Source organism: Taurulus bubalis (assembly GCF_910589615.1).
Source record: "Taurulus bubalis genome assembly, chromosome: 3".
In the NCBI taxonomy this organism is placed as follows: Eukaryota; Metazoa; Chordata; class Actinopteri; order Perciformes; family Cottidae; genus Taurulus; species Taurulus bubalis.
Genome location: NC_136591.1, coordinates 29,143,144 through 29,166,673, shown reverse-complemented (window position 1 = coordinate 29,166,673; position 23,530 = coordinate 29,143,144). Strand labels below are relative to the sequence as shown.

General features: G+C 39.0%; 1 protein-coding gene across 1 annotated transcript; it reads right to left on the bottom strand.

The window, feature by feature from the left end:
- Positions 1–1,327: 1,327 nt before the first annotated feature.
- On the bottom strand, positions 1,328–23,507 carry tagapb (T cell activation RhoGTPase activating protein b; the record flags this gene model as incomplete). Its single annotated transcript, XM_079216265.1, has 14 exons — positions 1,328–3,138; positions 3,713–3,794; positions 4,082–4,268; positions 4,604–4,713; positions 5,491–5,652; positions 5,992–6,143; positions 6,420–6,483; positions 6,795–6,848; positions 6,945–7,029; positions 7,508–7,549; positions 9,572–9,736; positions 11,720–11,890; positions 17,245–17,330; positions 23,433–23,507. 14 exons carry the CDS (start codon positions 23,505–23,507, stop codon positions 1,979–1,981), a joined length of 2,595 nt encoding a protein of 864 aa, XP_079072391.1. The 3' UTR covers positions 1,328–1,978.
- Between the last annotated feature and the right edge of the window lie 23 nt (positions 23,508–23,530).

Below are 23,530 nucleotides of genomic sequence, written 5' to 3'. Positions count from 1 at the left end.
TATATCACAGATAGATAACAGAGTCGAGCTGATGACTCAACTTGCCTCACATTTACTTTTGAATAGTTTGGTAGATTTTTTCTTTGCAGAGAATCAGATCAACATGCAGCTTGTATTGAGCCATCGTGGTGGGATCAAAACACGCCACAATGAATGCTACTGCCCCAATGTGACTTTCTTGTACTTCCTGTAATGAGTTAAATCATGTGAGATCTGAGGATTCCATTCACAATTTAGAGTTTGTGATGCAGAATGGGATGCAGAGGGTGCTGCATGATTAAAGCAATGCAGGCACAGCACACCTTCAATAGTCACTTTCTGAAGCTCGGAAAGGTTTTTGCTGACCCTGTATTCAGATAGGTGCTAATTGGATTTTTCTAAGAGCATGTTATTCTGTCCGATGCTAAGGTCCAAGGGCAGAACTCGTTGTCTTACTGCTGTAAGATTGTAAAGTCCTCTGAAGCACATTTGGGATATTGGGATGTACAAATAGAACCGGAAATTAAAATGAAGCTCTCTGGTTGTTGTTTTTTATGCGTGTGTTGGTGTTCTACCACATTATGTTAAGATCGATATAAGATCTACCCGTTTTTAAACTCTTAATTATTTTTATGAGCAGGTGCAACTGCTCATAAAAATAATTAAGAGTTTAACAAAGGCCTCTTTAATTCAGGTTAAATAAATATTATATGCTTCACAAGTCCCTGCAGTTTACTGCAATGTATTTTTTGATTATATTGGAAATCTTGCTTTGAACTGTGTTACTGACTATGTGAAATGAGCATTATCAGAGATTCTCTTCTTTATCCTAAACGTCCCTATGAAAAATGTTGCAAAATGCTCAGTGACAAGGTCATTGCAACTTTCAGATGAACTAAATTGACTTGTTGAGGAAGGAAACGATCTGTTCAAACATCATAGAAAGGAAGGAAGACACGTGGCATCAGCTCATTGTGCACTCAGGGACAAGAACAGCAATTCAGAGAAAAAACAAATCCACCCATGTGACCGCGTCTGGTTTCAACCGGTTTCACCATATGCGCCAGAACATGCTGTTCTTTCAATGAGGCCTGATAGCTTCCGTTATGCAACACTTCTAGCAAAGAGAATTGAGCCAAACGAGTCACTCTCCTCCATTTTCTCATTATTTCGGCCACTAATGATTTGACTGGGGGGCGTTTCAGGACTAACATCAATTTTTAACACAAGCTTTCTAAATAGTAAAAGAAGACCATTTTTTGACTTTGTTATTTTCTTTTATTGTGTTATTTTCTTCCATTTGACCAAACAACAACTTCTGGTGGAATGGAATGACTCTGGAAGACACCTTGACAAATATTACACATCTATATACAACTAATTGTATTTACAAAGCATAGTCTATCACAAAAAAGTGCTTTAATGTAGTGAAAGAAAAAGACATGCAAGGTGAAAAGGATTTACAAAAAGCAACAAAAAAAACACAACATATCACATACCTCAACAACAACTTCAAACAAAACATAGAAAATAAAAACTCATAGCATATTTTATCCACAGTGAACTGTGTTTTCATAGCTTCATTGTGATAGATATCTATATCATGATAACTACGTATCTTTTTAAATGGTGTACTCTAAATAGTACTACGGAGAAAGTGCAGCCGTAGAGGCGGCACATAGCTGACATTCATTCAAAGTGAAACAGTGAAAAATTAATAGATTGGACTTCAAGTAAGTATACAACCATTTCTGTCACACAGAGCTGCTCAGTGGGCACAGCTTCAAAAGGGAAGGAATAGTGGAAGAAATAGCTGCTGCTATGAAGCCTTGCAATTAAAAGAAAATGCATTCCGTGTCTCTAACTGAATGAAAATAATAAAAGCTTGTCGGGTTTCTAACTGGAAGTTTAATAACTGGTTCTTAGGCTTTGCCCACAATACTTAACTCAAACTGTTTGTATACTTAAAATCTGATCTGGGAAACAGTTCCAAAGTCGATCAAACATAAGACTCCTTAGCGTAAGACAAGTCCTCAAACACGGGCTGGCTACATCTCTTTGACACAACCTCACGATGACCTGCAGACACAGACTCGGACATAGCTCTCTGGCGGAAAGCCTGTTGCTGCTCGCCAACGTTGCTTTTGTCCTGTGCTGCTTGAGCAAAACAGTCTGTGTACTGATTGACTGAACAGGTAGGTCGGAGGTCATAATTAACAGAGGATGGACGTGACCTTCTCTCCAGCCGTATGGCATCGTGTACAGTCATTGATCCATACTGCGGAGGAGGACCCGTGTTCTGCACTGCCTGCTTGTATGACGGAGGCCTGCAGGGCAGCTTGCTGTCCACCTGCTTAAACACTTCAATGGCCGACAGAGGGCGTGGTTTATGCAGAAACTCAGCGGGTGGATCTGCTTCACTCTGAGAGTCCTCCTGGAGAGTTTCACAAGGGAAGGCGTTTTCCTTCTGAGAGTCTTTCTTCACGCTGCTTCTGCTGAAGGCCCCTAAGCTCCTGGTCCTCATTAGGACTCTACTGACAACCCTCACGGACTGTGAACGCCTCCTCTCCTCTGGATTCGGCTTGGCAATGTCCTGCTGAGCCTTTGCCTCCATTGAAGGCTGGTTTGAGGGGTTTGCTTTCCTGGGGCAGGTTGGCGACCCCACAGGGGAACTGGTGAAAACAGAGCCTTCCGATTGATTAGAGGCAGCACTCTCAAGGGAAGAGCACGAGCAGTTGCCCGCCATGTAGGGCAGAGGATCCATGTTAGAGTTGCTTCTCAGTTTTGGAAAAGACAACACTTGTCTTGCTCCACCTCGTTCTCTGAGCAAGAAGGAGTCGTCTGAGATTTGCTTTTTCAGAGGCTGCTCTTCAAAGTGCCTCCTTTCCACTGAGCAGTCGTCGTGGCTCCTGGAGTGGCTGCACAGGCTCTCGAGGTCAGCTGAGAGGAGAATGATGGGCTCAGAGCAGCGACGGTTGAATGCTGGCTTTGTGTTGAAGATGGCATCAGCTGGCCAAGAGGCGGCGGTGAAACTGGGACTGAGAGAGGAAGATGATCCACTCTCTCCATGTGTGGAGCTGGTGCTCTCTCCTGCCTCCCCATCTCCATCTGGGTCGGTGCTGTCATACGCAGAGTCGTGATGCTGGGAGGACAGTGAGTCTGCAGAGTAGGAAAACAAAGACATGAATAAAATCTCAAGATGTTTACCATAGTTATTCTCATTTACTCAGTTTGTAATGGTACCAATTAGATTTAACTTGAGTTAGGGACAGTGTGGACATTATGAGGGGGAAGTGGGTCAGAAATTGAAGAGAATTATATCTTATTTTTATATCTTTATCTAGTAATGTAATAATTGGCAAAAGGGAAGGTGTTCTGAAAGAGAGCCAGGAAGGATCTTTAATGTTCCTATGGCCCATTATACTTTATTTCATCAATTTCTTGCAGGATTCATCAGAAATAAAGATTGTGCTACTAATGAATGAAACCAAACAGAATGCACCTTTTGTTGTGTTTTTTTATAATTTCGTCAATTCCACTCTTAATGTGACATTTACAAATAACTGTTCACTAAACCTATTATACTTTAAGCTCATGGTTCAGTTGATAAACTAGGGAGGAAGATGATGCAAAAGTCAAGGGAAGATCCAAATCGGAACCCTTTTTAAAAAGTCAAACCTCAAGTTCCCAATCATACAGTAATAACAGAGACTTAAGTGATGTGCAAATGTACCTTCATCAATATCCAGCAAATTTAGGATATTCTCTCCAAGTATCTCACAATGCTCAATCAGGAACTGAGTTAGCTCTGTGACCTGCAACAAATCAGAAAAAGAAGTCAAATTAACAACAATATACAAATTATATAAAGAATTCAGAAAATAAAAGTTGCGCTTCAGATACAGATACAGTCCAGACAGCGCAGGGCTTCCATCGACCAAGGTTGTGTGTTTTTTGTATTAGTACTTAAGTTAACAAACAGCTAAAAAAAAGTCAGTGAAAGTGTAACTCTATGAAACCTTTTGTGGTTTTCTGCACTTTGAAACCACAAAGCTTCAAAGCGCCAAAACTGAGATAGAATATTCATAACAAATCTCTTTACCTTCTTCATCTTTTCCTTCTGCTCATCCAGCGGGGTGCAGTCCAGCTGCAGCAGTGTGGGGGCGATACACACCGCCAAGTTGTAGGCGTCCATCTTATTGGCGACAGCGTTTTTGAGGATGTGATGGAGGACGCAGACTAGATGCTGCAGGAGGAGTTTGTTAAGTCCTGGGAGGTCGTCCGCCACCCTGTAGGCGGGGAGCAAAAGTAGGAAGGAAGAACGAAAAGAGAACAGGAAGAAAACATTAGTTTGGCGCTTATTTTTCTTCCTTCTTTTAAACTGAAGACAGACTAAAAAGGAGAAGTGGTTTGTGTTCAGCCTACAGTTGGAGCACATTGGAAATGTTCTGCTAAACTCCACTCAAAATGCCCATCTGTTTACTTTTGACCACATAAGCAAGTCCAATAAATATCCTTTCATATGTGAAATTCACATATAAATAAATCATAAATGATAATAGACAAATACACACTGGGGGTTGCAGTGGCTCTCTAGACTGATTAGCAAGTATTGATTGCTTACTTATTAATTTCCAGAGCTCTCTGCTGGGTGTCTTCATTGTCCAGAGCCGCCATCCACTTATCATAAAGTTCAGACACCAGCAAGCTGCCAGGAAGTTCCTTCAGAAAACTCTGCAACACACAAGAGAGGGAGTCAATGATGAGACACAGTACTTGTAAATATAATTGATCTGGTGTGACATTCAAACTAAACTGGTGCTTGTCTTTAGGATTGGATGTGTGAGTGAACATAATAACAAAAATAACATAAAGGAATCAAGGAGGGACCTCATGTTGTATACTGAGTTACTATATTGAGGCAGATTAAATATCAGGAAACACGTGGTACATTGGTGGAGAGTATCAGGGTACTTTACTCAAGTATTTTCATTTTATGCTACTTTCTACTTCATATACCTTTGGCAAATATTGTGCTTTTTGCTCCACTACATTTATATGACAGCTTCAGTTCCTTTGCAGATTCAGATTACAACAACTTTAACTCCATCTTTAGCAACTGCAATACTAAAGTGATGCTTACACGTAAATGCATAATAAATACGTTTGCAACTATATACATATGAATGCTAATACCTTTGTGCTTTACTTAATTTGAATGCAGGACATTTACTTGTATTAGAGTATCTCTACACTGTGGTAGTGTTAACATTTTACTCAAGTAAAAGATCTGAGTACTTCCTCCCACCACTGGGGGAGCAGTATAGTAGTTTAGCGCCAGTAGCTGTGGTCTCATATAATAACATAATAGTCACATAGGATCAGGTGAAATGTAGTTTAATTAATGCTAATGGTGTAGCAAGTACTGGAACAGTAGTGGTTATATATAGAAGTAATATTTATAGGAGTATTAACTGTATAATATAAAATGGTAACAGTCTGGGAACTTACTTTCAGCAAGCCGACGAGCAGAACGACCGGCTGGACCTCCATGTCCACCTCCAGGCCGTTGTTCAGTTGCTCTCTGATGTCCCGCATGTTCTTGTTATTGCAAGGTTTCCGAAACACTCCCTCTGTGGACGGCCCTTTCTTCCTCAGCAGCACCAGCACCTCCTGGTGAAAGGACGGGGACGGAGGGGAGGAGAGATGTGAGATTATTATAGTGAAGGCAGAAACAAGCTCTGTGTGTTGAGTGCAATTATGGGCCGAGACTAATCAATGAGCAGGGAACGGTTTCCTGCTGTCAAAGTTCAGCTAAGAAGGTGAGTAGTTATTGAGTAGTTCTATTCCTTAAAACAATATGGAAAGATGTCCAAAGTGCTGACAATTTTTTGCGGAACAAAGAAACAAATGTGTTCTGGATACATCAGTTTAGCTCTTCGTCTTTAAGACAAACTTGACTGGAGAGAGGAAGTGATGAGATCTGACATTTAAGGTCGAGAATCAACTTACTGCGACTGGTTTGGGAAGTGAACGTTCATCTGGGCATATTTTACAGAGGGGCTGTCCAAACAGCTGTGTCTTGGTATCAGTATCTGATCGGCATGCTTTGTTGATGAAACTAGAGCCCTTTCTGAGCCTCCTCACCAGGTTCCACTTGGTTTCTGTTGGAAGGAGAAATATGTTATTCAACATGTTGTATTATACTACAAATTGAAACATGTACTGCATTTAAGTCTTTACAACAATTCAAAAGTAGTGCAACGCAGAAAAAAAAAAGCCAGCACCAGAGCGTTAATGTGTCAAATAACAGCTTTCTTCACTTGCTCACTCTTATCAGTAGTTAGATTTATATGTGGTCGTCCTCTGTGGTCTCATCTCTACACATAGCAACATTAATGAGCCCCTCCCTCCATCAAAACTGCCACTTTCAAACTCACCAATGGGATGCTTGTCCTCCTGGTTATTCAACTGCTTTGACACGGAGCATATCTTTGCATCGTCCTGGTAGCAAAAATATAAGAAAAAAAGGATGTGGTGATGAGTATGCAAGAGGAACAGCATGCAAATAGAACAGAAGGGAGAAGGGCGTTGTATTTTCTCAATCGCCCAGCAACACATACCCTCGCTATTCATGCCGACTAACACACGAGTGAGAGTTAGCGTGAAGAAATCAAATGACAAAAGACACTTCAACAATCAATCACATTAAACCTTTTGAATTGTGATTCAGATGTATTTTTTAGCAGCAACGGATATGCTTTTCAGACTCTGATCTCAGCATGATTGGAAAGTAAAATGGGGTTTTTACTTACATTAAGTGGAAACTCAATGAATTGTTCCATTCCACCTCCTGTTAGAGTTTTAGTCTAAAATAAAAGAGAGAAAGAGAGATTATTTACTAAAAAGCTCTTTTTTAATATATATTTTGGTTTCTATTGGACATGACAGAGCGAGAGACTTACTGTGATGCTGCTACTCAAAACCTTCATGAGGACGTCTGGTGGGGAAGAAGCACAACCAGCTCGAGCTTTTGCGTCTTTAATTTTTCTGTGAAAAGATACCCAAAAATTTACAATTTGCACCAAACTTTTTTAGTATTTACCCTTTTTAGTTTAGATTTTAACTTAACCTCACCACACAAAATCTCTCTTATTTGATGTTTTTGTCTATCAATCCTCATAGTGGATCATTAAAATGCTCTGTAGTTCTTTATTTATTTTTAGTATTAAAGACAAAATAAACACTGCTCTTCATTATTTTTCTTGCTGGAGTCAATATGATCATATCTGAAAATGTTTCTTACTGAAGCATTTTTCTAAATTCAAATGAAACGTACTCATCTGTATTGATTTAGCTGATAATTTGATGCCTGCAGCAATACTATCTTGTCAACATCCATCAAAATGGCTGTACGTTGTAGCGTGAGTACTATCCAACTGTTATTAATTATGAGAATTAAAAGGCTATTGAGTTGAATACATATTGATTATTAAATGAATAAGCCGTGAATAATGTTTTTTCTTACCTGTGAAGAATATCTAACCAGCGTTCTTTCACCTCAGGCGAGCTGTGGGCGAAATAACAGCATGGTATGAGTTACTCATCCACAGAGAGAATCAAACCAGCAGATACAGTGGGAGGAATGAGCCAAAGCGTGCACCCACAGCGACTTTTAACAACTCTGGTGGAAACTGTAACACAGTCATGGGAACAGGAAGCAGCGTCACGGCGGCCCCCAACCAGACACCTTCCACTTCCTCCTAGACGAGGCTCGTTGCGGCTCGGTGTCCACAAGTGGAAACATGATGGCGAAACAGATACGAGTGCCTACATGTGCACCTGAAGGGCATCACCTTTTGACAAGCGGTTATTTAGTGGGGTCAGCTTGCAGTATCATGTGGTTGTGTGCATATTGAGTATAGCGTCATATAGTTTATCTTCCTCGATCAACTCCATGTGAGTGAGAAGGAAACTTTCACACACTTAATCACCTCGATCACCAGAGACAGACCACAATGTAGAGAAAATTAACGAAAACTCAAATCCCACCAGGGGATTCATCAACTTCTTGGAATACATAGCGAGTCAAACACAAAACATTTTATGTTTCGATCAATTACTTTTGCAAGAAACGTGGGAGTTACAGCTATGAACAATGCAGATGACTACCACCCTTCTCTACTGATGCCATTTAGTGCCTTGATGAGACAGATGACAGATGACAGAAACTGAAATGTTTCATTAATTTTAGTCAAATACACTGTCTAGACCAAAAGTATGACTCTGTGTTTCTCCTGCACTTCATCTTTATCGTAAAGGCCAGTATTTAGGTAAAGTCATCTGATGTTAATCCCCTCACGGGAAAACTGGTTTGCTGGGCCGCTCCGCACTTCCTATTTTGCAACCTCTTGTCTTGTGATGCAGCAGAGACGACTTTCTCTTTGTCACTTCCCTGTTTTCATGAAGGCCACAGATCATATGACCATTTACTACAAGTGTGAACACCTTCAGGTTTAATTTATTCAATATCTGACAAAAAAAAAGGAATCCTGTGTTCGTGTGCTGTTCTCGCACGTGAAAAAAGTTTGATTTGAAGACAGTTAAAGGAATAGTTAAACATTAAGGAAACACATACATAAGCTTTCTTGCCAAGAGTTTCGTGATTTGATACCAATCTCTCAAAAGCCAGCTAGTTAGCTTAGTTTAGCACAAAAACTGCAAACAGTCAGTTATCTTGGCTTTGACTGAAGGTCACATAATCCAACACCTTTAAAGCTCACTAATTAACATGTTACATCTTGTTTGTTAAATCCATACAAAACTTGAAAACAAGAAAGTTAGTGAGTAAGGCTTAAGATAGATTGAACTAATTTGATTCCTTTGATTTTTATTTTCTTTTGCAAAATGTGTAAAATGTCCACAAAATTGAGCTATTCCAACATGCTCAAATCAAAATCAAGTTTACTGCCAAACAGGTCACATATAATGAATTATTCTTGGTATTTTATTTTTTGCAGAACTGTCACAATGAATATAGTAAGAGAGGAAAGAAATAAGCTAAAATGCTGAAGATTGCTGCTGGTTAAAATGGTTTTGTGAACTGTGATGTGAGCTGAATCTCACAGTGAAATCAACACTTCACTTTTACAACAAGGACAGGCGGAATTAAGACTCTTGGTCTGCGTTTGTAGAAGATACTTTTATCTCTGGTTATGTGATGTTAAGCCACAGGTGGTAGAACTAAAAATGTAACATGTTAGTCATGTTTTAGTAAAAAAAAACATGATTGTCTCCAATAGTTCCAAAAATCAGGATTGCGTGGGGCCCTTTCCTCCCTGCCCTAATACACGTACATCCCTGAATAATTTCAAGAGATATCTCCTTTCTTATTCACTTTTGGAGTAAACGATTCAAGAGGAGGCTGAGGGCATAAAAGGTACCAATAAATACCAATAAACTGAAGAGCCTCACCGCCAAACATTAGCATTATCATGCTCGTCATGTGTATTCAGGCATGCATGCACATGTGAATCAAATCACTCAACACAAGGATGTTTGTATGCGAGTCATCTGCTGCGTCTCTGCTCACCAGAAACACACCAAACAAACAGTGAGCTCCCAGGCCAAGACGAGTGTCACTCTGAGGTCGATATCTCCCGTCGTTCCTTCCTCTTCCTCCGCTTCATCTGCAAACCCGCATAGCCAAACGTCCTCGAGGCTCACTCTGCGCTTCAGGCGGTAGCTGCTCGCCGACCTGTTCGAACAAAAGCAGAAACAAAGGCAATAGGAGGCAATAAAAAAGGCAATTTTGGAATGCAGTGATACAAAGAGACTGTCTGAAATAATATATTAATATCAATATAAGATTGAATGAAGAGCTGAATTTACTTCTGACAACTTCACAAGGAATATTCTTTGATGCAAATATTGATTGTCAAGTATTAAGAGACATAAAATGCTCTTATGATTCATCTGGTGGATATTTTGTCGGTGCAGAAAAATCATTACAAGGAATACTTCTTCAAATTTCTGAATTAAAATGCTTCAATAACTCTTGAGGTGTGAAGCTAAAGCTGAACAGCATGTTTGACATGGTCAACCCGAACCCTCCATTCAAAGTGACTCAACGCTGCACTCTTTGTGTCCTGAAAGGTGCTCGCTGTGAGAGGCGGTGGTAGAATCTAAATGAACGGCTTAAAAAGTGGATTAGAAACAGTTTCCTCTAAAGGTGTCTCGTAAAGGATTAGAGGAAAATGATTCCTGCTCAGATGTTCATGGCATTTGTCAGTGACTCCGCTGACCTGCGTGTTTGCAGCAGAGGCATGCTGACTGCATCCTGGAGTGCCAATACAGTAGGAAGAGAAGGAAGTGTATTGTTTATGTAAACAGTCGCCTGCAAGAGCACTATTTACAGAGCACACAGCAGATTTAAGATCTGTTATATTTAATTTTATAATATGACCTAGCACACAGTTTTCCAAATGAATTGCTGTGAATGTGACTACTGCCGGCATAATATTAAAGCCTAATAAACAAAAGGTACAAGGGAGAGATGTTGTTTCATATTTATTGGACACAGACAGGAGAACGGTTTCAATCTTGGCATCTAAATCTCAGCAAGAAAAAGGGTATATTTGCAAAAAGGTTGAACTATTATTTTAAGATTGCTATCAATTAATTCTGTAATTTGATGATGCTCATTCCCAAACCAATTGTTACTTGAAATTATCAACTGTAAATAATCAATGTTATTTCAGACTATAGAAAGCTCAAAGGTACTCCACATGACTGGAAACCTGAACTTAATGTGTAAAACCAGGGAAGTACCCTCAAGAAAATGAACACTGATAGAACCATACAATCTCTCTCTCAGAAATGAATGCTCATATATATAAATATATATAAGAGTCTGTTTAAGATATCTTACTGTAGTCCCAGCTGTGCCTACCTACTGGAACAGTGGGCAGGTTGTGGTAATCAGATGAGTGTGATTGTCCTCCCACTCAAGAGCTATAAAACTTCCACTTGCTTTGACAAACAGCTCTAATCTGACTCAGATGAGCAACGTTCAGTTTAATTGTCTAGAAAGCTGCATGATCAGATCATGTTGACTTCATCCAACAGGAGCAAAGTACAGGGAGGTTTTCATTGTAATTGTTGTCATAATAATAGCACAGAAGTGATCAAAAGATATACTTATCTAGGAATGTTACTAGATTCGCCTCACTTCTCTATTGGTTTTAGATGCAAGATATTGTCTCACTTGTCTGACTGATGAAGCAACATTTATGAGTGGAAGTACCTTAATTACATGTTATGTTTGTCAGAACTTTAGCTGAATATATGTTGAAATTAGTTTTTTTAGAAGAACATATTTATTCCCCCTCATGTGACTCCACAAAGAGGGAACCACCATGCTTTCATCTTTTATTTATCTCAAGTCAGAGTGACTAAACACAGTTGTGTGTGCTGGGAGATTCCCTAACAGTCCGAGTGTGCTGACCAAAAATACACATTTTGTTTTTACTTCCTCTTTCAGTCTCCCATTCCAACTGTAAAAAAAATGTGACAGCAGAAAGTTATTTAAATATCACATCAGCTGTATTTCCTACATTAGTTTTTTTTTTCTATCAGTTGAGTCAATAATTTCCCAGTGTCAACTTTGTGTTCCGTGGAAACTTATTAGATTTTCTTTAAAAATCTTTCTGGGATGTACATCAACATCTACACTTCTTACTTGAGTTTAGCAAAGACCAGGACGTCGCTGAAGAGGAACAGGTGTCTCTCTTCGGTCTTCGAGCCCTCTGTGACCTGAATGCACTCGTCCAGCAGCAGCTCTCCGTTCTCACTCGTGAGGCCGAGGACGAATGGACTCTGCTCCACTGAGACCCAACAGGAAGCCTCCTCTCTGAGGGAAAAGGCCATGAAAGAGGTGGATGAAGTCTACACTTGGTAATTTTGTTTCTGGATTACATGCTTTTAAATTGTTTGCAACATTTTCCAACCTATTATGGCCATACAACTTAGATGCCATTGGAGTATCTGAAACATGTATTGTCACCAATCTTAAACTTTGTTTTCTTTTTTATCATTCCAAAATCGTTCCATTTTGGTGTTACAGTAAATGGCTTTTAATGGAAAGCAATTACAAAACATCCTAGAAGTCTGCATTTGATGGGAAACCTCCAACTGTACAATAATCAGTGCTTGGTTGACAGAAGTGGTATTTAATGAACCAAACTTTTTAAACATAGTGTAAAGTTAGAGTAGTTCATTTTGGGGAAAACATTTTTGATTTGCTATATTGCAAAAGTTAGATTAGAAGTTTTCCTACAATTCACATGTGTCTAGGCGGCTGTAACTATGAAGCTTAAGTCAAGCGGCCGTTAGCTTAGTGAGCAGAAAGACTGAAAACAGCACAAAAAAAACTCTTGTTGCTGCAACTTGTAATGTTTACCAGCCACAACAGAGTGTGTGTGTGTGTGTGTGTGTGTGTGTGTGTGTGTGTGTGTGTGTGTGTGTGTGTGTGTGTGTGTGTGTGTGTGTGTGTGTGTGTGTGTGTGCGTGCGTGCGTGTGTGTGTGTGTGTGTGTGAACTGTGCAAGACGGAGTCACTAAACTTTACTTTACCACCAAACAATCAGCAAAGATGATGTGCAAAACCCCCAAAGTTAGGTTGTTGTTTGGTGGCTGAAAAGTGACGTAAAGGAAAAATATGTATTGCGGACTCTAATCAATAGCCTGCAGCACTGTGATCCTTCCCCAAATACCACAGAGATCATGGAATTAGGTTTTAATTGAATGAAAAATGTCAGATTTGTGCGTGAAGCATTCTCCACCTTAACAGATCAATATCCTGTCAATAACCCAATATTATTTCATTATAGACTTCTTAGAATAAGACACTTGTATTAACCCACTGATTTGCTTGGAGCGGAAACAAGGAGGGACTTTTGAAATGTATATATCTATAATATACACAATTGGACAACAGCAAAACAGATTTAACCTTGAACAGAAAACAATAGACTTTGGCTGCAGTTCTTCATTCTTCTAGGGGATTACCTCTCATCTCACATGATATGTTACACTATGCTGTTTCCTGCCCGACTGAATTATTTGATATCTCACATAGAATAATCTGTAATAAAAAACAATCAGGTGTAGTCACTGTGGCGGTCATGAAGAAAATGTGCACTGAATCAACACACAATTAAATCAAGGTGAACAAACACAAGAAGTAAGAGTTCTGAATGATTATGAAAACCAATTTGAAATGAAACCAATTTGGGTCATCACTCCTCCCACTGACTCTGGGTTCAGGGCAGAAATTAAACTGTTTGCAGCACAGGTACTTTCCCTGTTAGCCTTCTGGCCCACTGAAGATGACATATAGAATACCAGCAAATACAACCACTACAAACTTCAATTGGTGGTTGTCAACATGTGTAAATGCTAACAGAAAACTCAAAATTGCATTAAAGTAGTTATAAAAGCACTAATAACACTAACACTGCTAAATAATAGTTTTAACATTTTTGGATAAATACTTTAATAGACCACTTTCATGTCCCATATATACAGCCAGGAGATGTTACTGTTAGCTTAGCTTAATGGCTCACCTTGCTCTGTCCAAAGGTAACAAAAACTGAACAAAAAACAAAATGTAAAAGATAAATACAACAAGGATTATGGTTAAAAGTGCATGTGTTTTGCTGATTCGCTAATGTTAGCCATCTCCTGTCTGTATGCTCATATTTAACGGACAGATATGAGAGTGGTCTCTATCTTCTCATCTAACTCTCTGCAAGAAAACAAACTAATTGTCAAAATATTCCTTGAATGTAACCAACATTCATATTCTAATTGCAAGGCTTTAATGTTGAAAATGTTTTTTTTAACATTTTCTTTCATAACCCACAAACTTCTTGAAAATCATGATTTGATATAAGTACTGCATATATGTGCACAAATTAATAACACAATTGATATATTTCCACTTCTAGACTTATAATAATACAAGAAGTCAATTGTCCCCATCGTGTGCAAATGTAAAAAAAAGAAGAAGATTGTACTGCAACTACTTATTTGTAGTGTCTGATGTATTATATGTTTGTAGTATTTGTGTTTGATTGTATTTTGTGTTTAAGTGTATATAATGGGAGCAAAGACACATTTCAGAAAATATTCTGATAATAAAATGAAACAAACAAAATATTTAACTAAGTGCACAGCTAATTTTCCTTAACGTATATTTCTTATTGTGACGTCAGTGGTAGTTTCACTACAGTGAGACTACCTCCCACGAGGTCCCCCACCTCCAGGAAATGTGCAATGTCTGTGTATTGAGAGTGGGACGTGTCTGACATTTATCTTGTTTGCTATGATTGAACTGGATGCTCCGGGGGTCTTTGTGTAAACATTGTGATAACAACTTCAAAAGGTTAAAGCGGTCAACATCAGACATAGAAGAGGAGGTGATAAAGTGCTAACACAATAAATGGTTAATGGACAACGTTTACAGAGCGCCTTTATGCCAGACAGAACCTGACTTGACTAGACACAAAAACAATTATGTTACAAAGCGAAAGATCATACCTAAAGAAAGTTTGTCCATTAACAAGAGCCTTAAAGCTAGTACTGCTCTTTCACTGACAAAGGGTGTTCTTGATCAGCACTGAAGCGGGGCTCAGACCTTGAAAATATAAAATGAGCTTGGATCAAGGATTTTAGAAATGCAGAGGTCGTGAGTCTGACTCCCCTCCACCCTCCCTACTACCAGACAAGAAAATAACAAGAATAATACATAAAAAAAAATATTATTTGGACTTCTCTGCTGTTATAACATTCAGATGAAGATCTAAATGGAGATCTCAACAATGCTGGGAACTCATTTCTGTTAGGGAAATGCTGAATCTTTTATCGTATTATTTGTTGCCCAACAATTACTCAAATTATAGTATATTGTGTGTTAACGATGGAATCAGCTATTGAATTACAATTTACAGGTTGCAAAAAGTACAAGATTCCAACAGGAACCTCAGTTTTGTCAATAACTACGTTTTTAGACTTTTGTGAACTCCAGCCTTTAGAAAACAGCATTGTAGATCTGGAACAGAAACCCATCACCCACAACACACAAGCATTACACACACATTGTCTTAGAGGCATCTTTCCTTTGCCCTACAGAAAATTTCATTGGTCAAAATAAACCTCAATGGATGAAAACTTTTTTTTACCTTAATAAAAATGGACTGAAGGTCAGTGTTCAAGACAAATGATGTATAAAGATGCAGCTACTGTAGAATTAAAAAAAATAAAAGACAGCTGACAATCCAAATTCAAACTAACCCATACAAGGCATGGTTTCAGTGGACATCACAGTACCTGGCTTACTTTATGGCATAGGTTTTGCCCTCAGTTACTCTGTGTTTGAAAAATGTGTGTAGATAAAACTAAACATCATCCTCTTTCACTCCTCAAAAGTTTGTACAAAGTTTGTATTTCACTTTCTACCTCACAGTAGTAACGTCACAATAAGGTCGGGACTTCCCATCGGGTACCAAACATATCAACACTAAACACAAGATGATGACATTTACACAGTATATTTCAGTTCCACATTATTGTAATTTTGTACAGCTTTTCTTTTTTTTCATGATCTTTTGATTAGGTTTTCTTGAGATAATGATTTGAAATAGGAGGCAGATTCATTTCAGGCAGCCAGTCTAGACCTCAGAGTGGTTTTGAGTGAAGGTGAAGGAGTTTGAGCAGGTTACTGTTTCAAAACCCCACTCTGTAAATCCCCCAGAGGGACATCTGTGCTTGTGGCCTGAACAGAGTGGGCTGTGTGGCCTACAGGGTGATTATCAAGGTGACATCATGACTGTTTCTGTTCCACACGTGGTGGGCACATGAATGGGAGGGGAAAATAAGTTTCTTTATACAGTATGTCATGTGCTCCTTCGTCACGAGAGGGGATTTGAGATTGTATTCCTGCCATCTGTAGGCCGGAGGCTGCAGTGAAGGAAACAGTCGTCAGATTGCTGTACTCTTCACGTTACACAACTTTTTGTCTTTTCTCACAAGAGCAGTTGACATATAGTGCTCAATCCCGGATGTGCGAGCACCGAGCCAATGTGGATTTGCCTCAGATCTGGGGCTTTTGTCAGGAAGCTCCAAATATTGTCAGCGAGTGAAAAATCAAGGCTAGAGTCATGTAGTCTGAAAAAGGCAAAACATCAAACTTTGCAACTGATAAACGAATTGGATGTGTGTGTGCAACTCCTTTTTGTACTTCTAAATAATTTAACAAAATATTCCCAAATGCTCAATTCGTCAGTGTCAAATAAAGGACATTTCCTAAAGGCAAAACAGTCTAAAGCAGTGATTCCCCAGCGTGGACGATTGTGAACCTTTAAAGCAAACTAACAACCCCTTTACAAAGGGAACATATCTTTATGAGCTGCTCATGAGGAAAAGGAGCTAAATGGAGAGGTGAGAGTGATATCTTTCCATCTTAGATTAATATGTTGAGTTGGCTTGGAACTAAAACTACCCAGTGTTTCACAAGTTAATAGAAAATAGCAATAGCCTGTGTTATTAACATGTTGCGATCCCTCACATCCAACAAGGTTTGGAGCCACTGTTCTAAAGTTAGAAAAGTTTTTTAATACATATATACACACACATATACATATATATATATATACATACATATATCAGAAAAAAAATAAACACTGTGAAGGAATAGTCTGATCATAACAGACAATACCTGCTGTGAAATCGTGCTTTGTAATTATTTTTCATTTACTATCAGCGTCAATACCTGCTTTGTGCAGATAGAAGTAAACATGTATTGAAAAAACTGCACATAAAAGATTAAACAATGTGCGGCTTGTGTCGGAAATTGTTGTTTTTGTTTATGTTTGATCTTTGACCTCTCTGATGTTATTAAAGCTAGAAGAAAGTATTCTTCTCTTCATCCATCATGTTTTGTGTTATTTTAGCTGCTGTAGCTTAAAATTAGACCATGACTCTCAAAGGGATCATAATTGGTAACATTTTAAGGCAATTGTTGACATAATAAGTCAATCAATAAACCAATCCAGTTAATCAAACACTACTTTTGAAGATTGTGATTATGCTTGCCACTCTTTGTTAGCAGTGTATGAATAGGACAACGTGCATGACAGAAAATGTGCATATATGTTTAGCAAATGTTCAATGGATTGAAAAAGGTTCAAAACAATGATGCACACACCTGATAGAAGTCCATTGCATCCCTAATGCCTTCCCAAAGACCACTGATGGGGCAGAGCGTCGTCTCTGAGCCAAATGTCGGAGGTGCTGTAACAAAACAGAAGAATTTTAATCGTGATACAATTTGTAAATACATGCATCTATATATGTATCAAGTCTTTCTTTTATTTATTTAATTAATGTGATGTTCAAACTCTACTTAGAACATTTATTATAGAGTAATCTTTACAGTCCAACCAGCATTATAGTAGCAGCTTTGAGGTATTTGAAAACTCTTTTTCTCATGCAGTTGTCTCTACAGTGTAGGTGAATCTCTATATTGTCCCACAGATGACTGTGGGGCATTTTTACCCATTGGTTTGAGGTGCAGGAAGGAAAGGCTCAGAGCTGCTCTTAAATAAAGATAGGAAACTTTACCTGACACACAATTACTAAAACAACCAGTTAGTCTTAATCCATGAAAGGCTTTCTCTTGTACGGAAAAATTCAGTTTTTAAAACATTACACACGCCGATAAAGCCTAAATCTCCTTGCCAGACCATTGTGTCGCTTTTCTATGTACATTTTCAAGCTGCCTTCTTCTCCTCTTTGTGGCGCAGCCAGCAGTGATGGTCGTATTACTGCCCTCTTACTTCACTTTGTATAAACATGCAAAGTGAAGTTAAAATATGAAAAAAAACATCTTCACACGTCTTCAAAAGTACAATTTTCTCTGTACGTAAAATACATTTTCCCTCTCAAGTGTGTTTCATGAAGGAGGCACATAATGTTTTGAGAGCAATGGAAACTAAACACACATCAGTGGTGGATGTGCATTAAAGCCATACCTAAAAAATAATGTATTCTTAGAAGACAGAAAGCTGCACAGAAAAATAGATGCACGCTTCAGCAAACTTCATTTACCAAAACAGATTGCTTCGGAAATTGTTTCTGTTCGCTCTGTTGAGACGAACCGACACAGCATCGTTAAACTGAACAAGTTTGAATCTCACTGAAGCCACCCACCGTTGACAATAACATATGGAGTCCCAACATCATGTGATCTTGATTCCCTAAATGCAAAGCTTTTATACTGCAAAAAAGTAAATAAATTGCCTCACTGAAAGGTAGCATTAAAAATGTCCCCAAAGAAAGTCTACTGTGCCAACTGGACCCAGTAATGGTTGATGAAATCCTTAGAGTTGGTGGTCGGATGAGTAAAGCAGCACTGCCAGTAGAATGCAAACATTCAGTCATTTTGTCCAAAGACATGCATGTAGTCAAGCTAATTATGCGCCATATCTATCATCAGCTCGGACAAGAAATCACATGCTGTCAAAGGTTAGGGCAAAAGTACTGGATCATTAACGCAAACTCTGCAGCCGGGAAAGTCACATCTGACTGTGATGTTTGTAGACGAAAAAGAGGAAAGCTTGGTGAACAGAAGATGGCAGACTTGACGGAGGAGAGAGTTTTTCCTGACAAAGCTCCTTTTAAAAATGTTGCAGTTGACTATGTTGTGCCCATCAATGTTGAAAGTCTTCTTAAAAGATGCGTTTCACGTGTCTTACCAGTTGGGCAGTGCACTTGCACTGGATACAGACTCCTGTATAAATGCATTTTATGCAGCTTCCCATAAAGGGAGCATCTGGGAGCGCGCCTGATTTTGTGAAAAGTGTTCTCACCTCAGTTCTTCAACATCAAATTCTGGACGATGAAGGGCTCTATACCAGTTTCTCTGAGGTTGAGGCAATAGTAAATTAAGTCTCAGGTGCATATTAAATTGACGCCACATCTCCAAGACGATCTTGGATGATGGAAAAAGTATTGGATGTAAGCACAGATGCAAAGGACTTGCTCTGTGCTGCATCAAACAAGGACATTGTGGAGGGGCCGGTGACAAAGCTCTGTCTATTATTGGAAGCAGCAGTCTTGCATCATGGTCTGATGCTTTCTCTACCTCTATCTTTCTCTACCTCTTTCATTATCTACATATATCTTTATAATTCTCTACATCTATCATTCTCTACCTCTTTCATTCTCTACCTCTCATTTTCTCCATATATCTTTCTCTACATCTATCATTCTCTATCTATCATTCTCTAACTCTATTTCTCCATCTCTCGTTTTTGTTTGTCAAAAAGAAGATTCACTTTTAGGTTAATGCATATATTCCTAATTTCATGGTTTGTCATTGTTCATGTTGCAAGAATAGTTTATTCATAAGTAGTATTGCTTAATTATACTAGATGTTTTATTAATTATATATATAAATATATAGTTCTTCATTTGATATTCATTCGTTTAGTTTAATTATTTGTTGTTCTTGTTTAGGATACTTATCAGTTTTTTGGCTTGATCATTTGTTTATTAATTGGGTAACTCTGTGGGCACCTGGGGTTATATAAAGGAGTAGGCCGGTACAGGACCAGCATGCACCTGGGTGGGCCTATGTTGTTGTTTTTTACCAGAGCATAAGTGGCAGCAACCAGATGTTCTTTGTTCTTTCTTTTGCTTGCTTGTTTTGTTTAATTAAATAAATCATGAGAAACACAGAATCCAGTACGGACAATGCATTCTTTTGCCTGCGTAAACCACAAACCCATGGTGCCACAGTGGCCCTTTGATTTATGTTTTTTAATTGTTCTGACATGTTCGTCCTGTCTCTTTCGAAATATGAAGTATTATCAAAAAGCTCACTGCCCACTGAAGGCTAGAAGAACAAGTTTGCTTCACGACACACCATTTGTGTATTATGTCAGCATGCTAACGTTTACTTAAAAGCAATAAACAAAAAGCACAGATGAGGTTGATGGAAGGCCTGTAAGTTAACTACATTAGTTTTGCATGTGTTTTGTCATAAACAATAGTTATAGGATCACAACAGTTATTGCAGTTTATCATGAGGACATGAATGTTTGTGCTGAAAATAATGTTAATCCATCCAAAAGTCTTTAAGACATTTTACTCAAAACAACAAATTTGAACTTCATGGTGGCGCTTCAGTGAGAGCCCCAGGATCAAAGGCCATAGGATTCATCCTCTGGAGAACATGAATGTCTGTTGATATACTGTATCGTTTTGCGAACATGGCTAAAGCCAAAAAAAAGATTTCATCAACCCTAATCTTTAATTCATCTTTACATTTTCCTAGCAGGAACAGTCTTCCACACACACAAACTCTGTTGGGTTAATTTAGGTGAAAGAACACAAGCAGATTTTTTCTCTTGTTGTGTCTGCTGCTCTTGTGCTCTAACTGCTGGACAAACTGAGAAATTGGATTGAGCAGAACTGAAGACAAAGAGAAAAACAGCAAAACAAAACAAACAAAAGCAGGAATACTTGACAAAGCATTTCTGGCCGGCTCTCCTTAACCTCATCACGTTGGCACACAGACTGACTCATGACACGAAGGACCGGGGGACTAGTCCTGCGGCCTGCACTACAAAGAGAGTTCAATATGCCTACATTTCAGTAAATTATGCTTTTATTGACAGTGTGCAACTTGTGTTAAAGTGGAATGTGGAGACATCAGAGAGCTATGCAATATTTTCTTTGCAGGTGCCTAGATAACTAGTCACTTTCTAACAAAGCAAACATTCGCTGCCCAACAGCTAACTTGTCTCATCCCATCATTTTAATTATCAGCTATACCCCCTAGACATGAGGTGCAAAAATAATCCTTTGACATGCGGAAATCTTGCATTGTTCTATTGTTTCAGCGCTTGGTTGCAAGTATGTGTACTACAACTTGGAAAGAAGTTAGCATTTTTGAAGTTCTGGTTCAATGGGTTTTCATTCTTACGCTCATGCAATCATTGTGTAGTTTGTCTGCCAATTATATTCACACTTTAAAAATCATAAAATGCAAGTAGCATAGACTCTCTATAATCAAAAAAACAAATGGAGAAATCCCTTTGTCTTTCTATTATGGTGCTGATTGTTTTCTCTCCAGTACTGTTGATGTACGGTATGTAGCCGACAAAGAATCCAAATACAAAAAAAATGTGAGGCGCTCTTGAAAATGAAAGATTTCTCCGCCGCACACAAAACTCTATCACCATCCTCCACCTTTTTTTATATTAAAGCAAGAGCCAATATAATATTTTTCATTGACTCATTTCCATCTACTCAACATGAGATTGAGAGACGGACAGATTAAACTGATTTTCAATTAGCAGATAGCGCATATGAAAACGTGCATATATCCATCTTCAGGAAATTACAAAATTGTAAATGAATATTGGTCATAGCCACTTTATTGCATGAGGATGTGTCTTAAAACCTCATTTCATCTTGTGATGGCTGGAACCAGCCGTAACAGCGACAGGCCTAAATGAAGGCGATGTTTTTAGTTCTGTTCAGTAAACATCTCTAAAAGAACTAAATATATCTGTATTGAGTCCGCACAATTTAGAAATGTAAAGTTGAGGTAATATAAGTGCTAACAGCTTTCCTATCAGTTACCTGCAGCTGACACTCCTTCAGAAAGCCTGAGCCACTGCAGCACACCTGCCTAAATAGACTGACCTGGATAATTGGACTCAGCCAGTCTACTATAGCCAGAGGGGTGTCTTCAGCAGCCAGTACATCTACAGCACTCAGGAGAGAGGTCTTCTCTCCCCTTCAATTAACCGTGGACTCACCGACAGCGTATATATACTGCAGTGTGCGATGGATCAGGAGTGTTGCTTGTTTCATAGAGCCCTCATTATGTTGTTAAGTGCTGGTTAATATGTTTTGTAGACCTTAGCACAATTATGTTGATCTTATTTGCTTCCTTTGAGGTGCAGACACATTAACACCTGTTCCTACATTCACTCCATCGCCATCCTCTTCACTTGAATGTAGTGATGGCGAGATGAAGCTTCCTGAAGCATTAAAGCTTTCCATCCAATTGGTTCGCTCATGTGCCGAAGCTTCACGGAGCTTCATTTGCTCTACTGCGCCACCAATATGACAATGCATGTAAAACAGGCAGAGTGATCATAACGACACCATGGCTTTGGTGTGTGAAGCTTTAAATTGAATAAATGCTGTTTGTGACACCAATACATCAATTATTAACTTATTAATATTGTGTCTATCTTTATGATCTAATGGCGGGGTCAAAACTCGAAACCAATTGGGAGAGGGTTGTGATGTGACTGTGGGTCAGTGGTTAGAATATCCGACTTTCAGTCAGAGGATCGGTGTTTTGAGCCTCGGCTCCGCTAGTTCATGTTGATGTGTCCAATTTTTTTAAAGTAAAAATAAGAACTTTTCCACAGTGCTGGGCTTTTTGAGACTATTTCGCCTGCTTTATAAAATACCCTTTCACAGGCACAGTTGAAGCTGGGTTCAGAGAGGAAGGGGGGGAAATCCATTGAGTTTTGCTGCCCCTTATATTTCAAATCGCACGGCAAACCCACAAACCATTTTCTGAATCAGTCACGTGGTACGGCCGGCTCGCGAGGCTTCGAACGTCATCACATACGTCATCGACACAAGCCTCGATACGCGCTTCACCAAAATCTACCTGGATTACTCGACACGCATATCGAAGCCTCGACACGAAAGGACACATTACTACTTGAATGTAAACCTGCTATGATAAATTCATGTTCCAACACATTTAAAGGTCAGAGTTCAAATTGGCCGACGGGGAAATGCACATGGATGGCGAAACAGACTTCGACATAACACCATGAAATCACATGGATATTTCTGGGGCTTGGCGATTACTTTTGCCAGAGGACTAAGTGACTGCCTTGAGAGGATTTGCAGCTGTATACTGTATATGCAAGATCACAAGAGTTTTCGTGTCAGGAAAACACACACCTGTTGAATTTCAGGTGTTTGAACTGACATTTTTCTGGTGAAACCAAGAACTTGAACTTTGGAAAGAAAAGTTTCCAGTGAAACATGTTTTTTCCCAGATTCTTCCACTGGTATATCTAAAGCAGATAAAGGACCGATTTACTGGTCTTAACACACACAGGCTAGATGTGTATGTTGAAGGTGATGGTTTGTATCTGCACTCGCAAAACCTCATATCGTCTGCCAATCCACCTCTGGATATATAGCCTTAAATTCTTTCCCACACAGAAACTGATGAACCATGCTGATGTAATTGTCCACTTCATGAGTCACTGAATCACACGCAGCGGTCATCACCAACATCAAAAGGATCTTTTTCACCTTTGATGAATACCTCTGATCAATACTCACAGGCCGTAGAGAAACTGCAGAATCGTCATAGCTTCCTCTCCTCATTGCTGCAACTCCATAATCTGGAGAGTCCATTCTGGTGTCTCCGAGCAAGTCCT